General features: G+C 35.7%; 1 protein-coding gene across 3 annotated transcripts in view; it reads left to right on the forward strand.

The window, feature by feature from the left end:
• jag2a (jagged canonical Notch ligand 2a) overlaps nt 1-5,254 on the forward strand; it is a 47,427-nt gene extending 42,173 nt beyond the window's left edge. For all 3 annotated transcript variants that reach the window (XM_067421143.1, XM_067421142.1, XM_067421144.1), the window contains one exon: nt 2,295-5,254. In XM_067421143.1, the coding sequence (XP_067277244.1) occupies nt 2,295-2,761 (467 nt within the window). In that variant the 3' untranslated portion in view covers nt 2,762-5,254. The remainder of the gene's footprint in view (nt 1-2,294) is intronic.
• Nucleotides 5,255-6,000: the final 746 nt, after the last annotated feature.

Below are 6,000 nucleotides of genomic sequence, written 5' to 3' on the forward strand. Positions count from 1 at the left end.
TGAACACCAAAGTTGTAACCATCCCAAAAACAGAGTAAACAGAGTTTGTTGAGTAAAATTTAATTAAAATTATAAATAAAATAAAAACTGAATTAGAATGAATGAATAAATGTCATTGAAACTAATAAATATTTTAGTCAAAATTTTCTTGGCATAATATTTTTTCTCCAATGTTGAACATGTTTATATGATATATGATTAAGCATCTTCTGGGTCTTATCAGAGAAGGATTTGGTGTACTTGTACATTGTTCCTATAAACTACGAAATAAACTAAAATTATCAAATAAACCAGTTGTGTAAAATTACATTTAAATGATAACAGTTTACAATTCAAAGATTTAACTTAACTACAGTGCCTTATGGTGGGGTAAGGATGTTAAAACATGTTAAAACGCTGGCTCAATTTACCCCACAGCTTTTGTCTAATTTTGCCCCAAGATGCCATTTTGGATAAAACTAGCTATCTTACCAATTCAGGCTAATATTAAGCTAAATTATATGCATGGTTTTATACATTGCTTAATCATCAATATAGACGGTTTCATCGAACGCACGCGCGTTGTTTTGGTTACGCGCCTGGCCCGAAGTTAACTTCCGGTCTGTGTCTGTTTATCGGTCTGGCTAGTGGATAGTATGGCGCACTACCCAGTAGAAATACATTTTTGACGTACTATTCTTGGTTAACATGATATAAATATTAAAAATCAAGCAGAGAGCACATGACACCAGCGCAAAAACAGTGCGTGAGACTCACCAGAAAGCCTTATGCTTACTAAATGTCCAATATGCTGCATATGAGATCGGCGTCTAATATAATTTAGACTGTATGTCTAATGTGATTTACTTGTTATTTATTTGCTTTTTATCAGAACTAATCTACTGTAGAGGTAGATTCTGGCTGTGTTTTCACATTGCACATGTGATCCTATCATGCAGATCGGCTCTTCACGTCTATCAGTTCACGTCAAGTGGTCGCCATCTGGATAGCTGATTGAATTGATGTTTACCGTAAAATATTTAATTAGGTATGTAAAAGGCCTTTACGGAGTGTAAAACAACTTTCGCTTTATCCTCTATTAATTGCAGTGCCCAGCACGGGATTTTTGTGATGCATTCATATACAATCAATCTCAATAGGGTACTTATTCTACAAGTTTAAGTTTCCCAACATTAATCTTATATTATGAAACAAAGAAACGTGTTATTCCGATGCATTGCATAATTGAAAGGCGAGCGCGCACGCATACTAACTTACTGTACAGAAAACGGCATTACATAGTCCTTAAAGGGTTAGTTCACACAAACATGTTAATTCTGTCATTATTATTCACCCTCATGCCGTTCCAAACCCGTAAGACCTTCGTTCATTGTCGGGTTGGGATCAGCGTGACGGTGAGTAATTAATGACAGGATTTTCAGTTTTGGGTGACCTACCCTTTAAGTGAGGCGTTTCCCCACTCTATATCGAAGACAGAAATGGGAGATTTTTTATAATAAACATGCTGAAACAACAAAACAAAAAATATATAAATTAAGATAATGGTTCACAATTAAAATTAAAGATGCTAACGCATAAGAAAGATAGCGCATCCTCTGGTGTCATTGATGTCTACCGGAAGTTAAGTTTGGGCCACAAAAGCACGCATGCGCAGTAGCGTTTGTTTATGTTGCTGCCGTTGAAACCATCTATAGATAAATATATAAATATTTTAGACCATGTATATATAGACAAATTTGCTTTGATGCAATAGCCATTGCATTTGGTATGCTAAAAATGTTACTTTGACCAGCCAAAAACAGCTTTTAAAGAAAATGGGTGCCTTCCACAACTCCCACATGTTTCTCATTTTCATCAGTCTGGCAGAAATTTTAGGTGGTTCCAAAATATATGGTCACATAACAATGATAGTGTTCAGTATATAAAGAGAGTGGGTCAACTTACACACTGGCTCATCTTACCCCACTCTGCCCTATGCGTGTTTTTATACAAAAGCAATGCATTAAATTGTTTTGAATCAAGGACATGTTACAAAAGAAAATGTTACAAATGTTTTCAACATTGAAAATGATAAGAAATGTTTCTTGAGCACCAAATCATCATATTAGAATGGTTTCTGCAAGATCATGTGACTCTGAAGACTAGAGTAATGATGCTAAAAATTCAGCTTTACCATCACAGGAATAAATTACCTTAAAATAAAAGTTTTATTTTAACTGAGAATAATATTTCACAATATTGTGGTTTTGACTGTATTTGTTGATTAAATAAATGATTTTTGTCTCTCTCTACAGGTTACCTCATCCCGTTGCTGTGCGTGTTGTTTGTGGTATTATGGATATCATGTGTCATTGTGTGCGTGTGGTGGTTCCGAAGACGCAGAAAAGCAAGACAAAGAGAGAACACGCAGATGGAGGAGAACATCAACAACCAGCGCGGGACACTACTGAGCGCTCGCACACCTCACAAAGACAACACGGACCCGCTGCAGGAGAACAAGAACCTGCTTTACCCTCTGGATCGAGTTGGAGACGGAGCTGAGAGAGAGGAGGAGGAGGAAGAGGGAGATGAAGAGAGCGACAGAGGGGTAGTTCTGCGTAAGTGCTCATCTCTCGCGTACTCTAAAGGGGACGCAGTGTACACTATTCCCACTACAGCCCAAAATCAGCCACACAGGACACACTACAGCAGCAAAGACAACCGCTGCAAGAACAATGTGAACGAGCGCTTAAGCGAGCATGTGAAAGATCATTATGTATGAAAGAGCCAGACAAACTGGAAAAACATAAGTATTTTTTACACTGACTGATCTGAAAGCATCTGGGGCTTGTGTGACTGGTGTTTTTTTTTATCTTTTTTTTCATCGTGTAGTCAAATGAAACAGGGATTTGTGTCACATAAATGCAGCAAATCAGACTTTTAAAGAATGGTTTTCAAAATCCTTTTCTTTTGTTTACACTTGCACTCACTTTCTTTAAAAAGAAGGACATTTTTACACGAGGCTGAACTTTGAGATTATGTCTGTGAACTGTGGTGAGACCTTCGACCCTTGGGGCTGAGGAGAAATCAGCGATAGGCAGCTTTAAAGTGTTTTTGATTTTGTCCAGACCTGCCCAAAGTCAAGTGTTAAGAGCCATTAAATCTTCCAGAGGTATATATTCAAGTGCCTCGCTGAACCTTCACGATAGTTCTTACACCTTTTATATACATTTTTAATGATGATACTCATATGTTGGTTCTTCTTGTTTTGTTAACAAATGCTACATACACACTTAAAGGGTCAGATCCCCCTAAAAAAAGATCCTGTCACCATTTATTCCCCTTTTTGTAATTCCAAACCTGTTTGAAAACCTTCTGTCTTCTGAGTAACACAAACAATTACGCAAGTATAGTTAGTCACTCAGGAACTAGAGCTTTCAAGCTTAGTAAAGCTTAGTAAATCTACCCCCCCATCAGTCCAATTAATGAACAAACTAACCTTCAGGGGTGCGTTTCCCGAACAATGACGTAACTCACTGCTAAACCACCATAGTACGATGCATCGTTGAAGAAATCAAATAGCTTCCCGAAACCGAATTGTCGCAAATCTGTCATTAACCGCGTTGTTTGATGATGTCACGCAGACGGTGGCTTAATTACTGCTTTTAATGAATTAATTTCAGATTGAATTTATGCTAGATTTTTTGCTGTAAATTATGGACATGGCACCTGAGAACTAATTCTTATTTTTCTCAGTTATTTTGCTTTATTTCCAGATAGGCTTGTTCTTACATACTAGAGCTAGTCCGAACAGGCGAACTCTTCAAAAAAGGTGCTTTACATGTCTTGACAAACTGAAAGACATAAATGACATTTATATGTATTTGAAATAAAAGATATGATCGTACTAAATGTCAGCTTGCTTATTTCGCTCAAGGTAATGATTTATTAAGTCCACATGTCATGCAAACATGAAACTATGATTCTTACCACAGGTTGAGATCTGTCGTTGCAACCACACTAGTTCTGCAAATGTTCGTTCGTTCGAACTATGGTTTCGGGAAACACAGACTCGTTGAACTATGTTGATAACGACGGAACTTGCGACCATAGTTGGCTAACGATGTTATTGGGAAACGCACCCCAGAGCGATTCTGTGAACAGGATCAACCGATTGACTGAAAAGATCAATATCAAAACATGAATCAGACAATCTCTACTTCTCTTACCAAGGAGCTCTAGGGTGAATGTCAAGATATTAATTGAATAACATTTGGAATGACATAAGGGGGAGTAAATTATGATAGAATTTTCATTTGTGGATGAACTATCCCTTTAAGACTGTTATGATGAAAGGTTTTACTTTTTAGTTTTTAATTAAATGCATCCTTTTTGGGAATTGGTTCTCGTAGTCCAGACAGTGAAAGAGTATTGTGACGGATAGACTCTCATTCAGCTCTTGATAGGTGAAACTATAACTCATTTTTTGTGTTCTTTCACATGATAGCCATATAAAAGGAAACAGTCGTAATGTAAAAAAACAAAAACAAAAACAAGGGCCACTTCTCTCAACGCACTATTGTGTTGTCCCAAAACACTTGGCTTTTTGGTCACACATTAGGGGAGAATGATTTTAGTTCTTTAATTACTAAGAGACAATTCATTATAATGGCAAAATATGCATATGTACATATGTAAATAGTGCTAAAAGACAGCTGTGTATATTTGAGTTTAGTAAGTTATGTGACACCTTTTTATTGTCGTTCTATTTTTAGAAGAATTGTTACTTTTTCTTATTCTCTCCTTCGGTCGCTCTCTTTTTCAACAATGTCATTCCTATTATTTATGTTGGTCAAAAATGTTTTATATATGTAAAATGGCCGCAGGCTGTTAGTCTGTGGGGACTCTTTAAGAAATACTCTAAACATTAGATGATGTGTTTTCATATTATAATGGATTACCTGTTATTTTGTATGACTTTCCTAATGAATGTCGACTAGCGATTGGACACATTGACCATGCTGAAAGTAAAAATCAACAAATGTTGTCACTGATCACTACTTCTGAAGGTCTAAAGTACTCCATTGGAGAAAGACTAAACAATATGCTGTGTGTCCGAGTGGCACTTGTCTCCTTGGAACATCTGCATTTTCAAGCCAATGTCAGTCATGATATAATTGCCTGTTTATATTACTGTTGTAGACTGCCTGGTTTTTAAGTTGAATGTTGGAAGACTTTGGAAGATTTTTTTTTAATTATTGTTATTACTCTTAAATATTTTCAGAACATCATTGCTTGGTATTATGCTACTATTCAAACTGAACCACAAACGGACCAGAGTCTCTTCATGAAATAACCCATGTCAAGAACAGAAAACACTTGAGTTTAGTGTATCTTCTGTCTGAGTATAGTGTTGAATATCAGATTCTATATTAAAGAATGGTACTATATTACTATAATGCCATTTTACAAAATAATACTATGAGTAAAGATTTAATTATGCTATCTGAAATCCTCCCTTATTTGGGAATATTTGTCCCTCCTTTATTTATGAGCTGTTGAGGTAAATCATATACAATTATTCAAGTTTCAAGATTTCTGGAAGGTCAGGAAATTTGTATCAGTGCATGTTGCTGTGAGTGAAAGAGGGAACAATTTATGTTTTTTCATTGTCACATGTTTCATTTGGTGTCTTTAATGCAGAAGAAATATTACAGTTAAATATAGAAATAACTGGATAATGCAAACTGTGACAGTAATTCCGATGTATTCACATTCAATCATGCCACTCCTTAATTAAAGATTCATTATTATAATACACTCACCTTACATGAAAAAAAATTAACTCAAAACTCCAAAAGTCCATTACATTATTGGCTGTGATTATTGTACATGCACTGAAGCTCATTCTGAATCTTACATCTGTTTGATTTTCCCAACAAGTATTTATTAAAGATTTTTTATCTATGAGGTTTACACTTTCATTTTAATTGTAGCATCTTTCCGTTTAAAAGAATAACA

The sequence above is a fragment of the Pseudorasbora parva genome, chromosome 17 (assembly GCF_024679245.1).
Source record: "Pseudorasbora parva isolate DD20220531a chromosome 17, ASM2467924v1, whole genome shotgun sequence".
Taxonomy (NCBI): domain Eukaryota; kingdom Metazoa; phylum Chordata; class Actinopteri; order Cypriniformes; family Gobionidae; genus Pseudorasbora; species Pseudorasbora parva.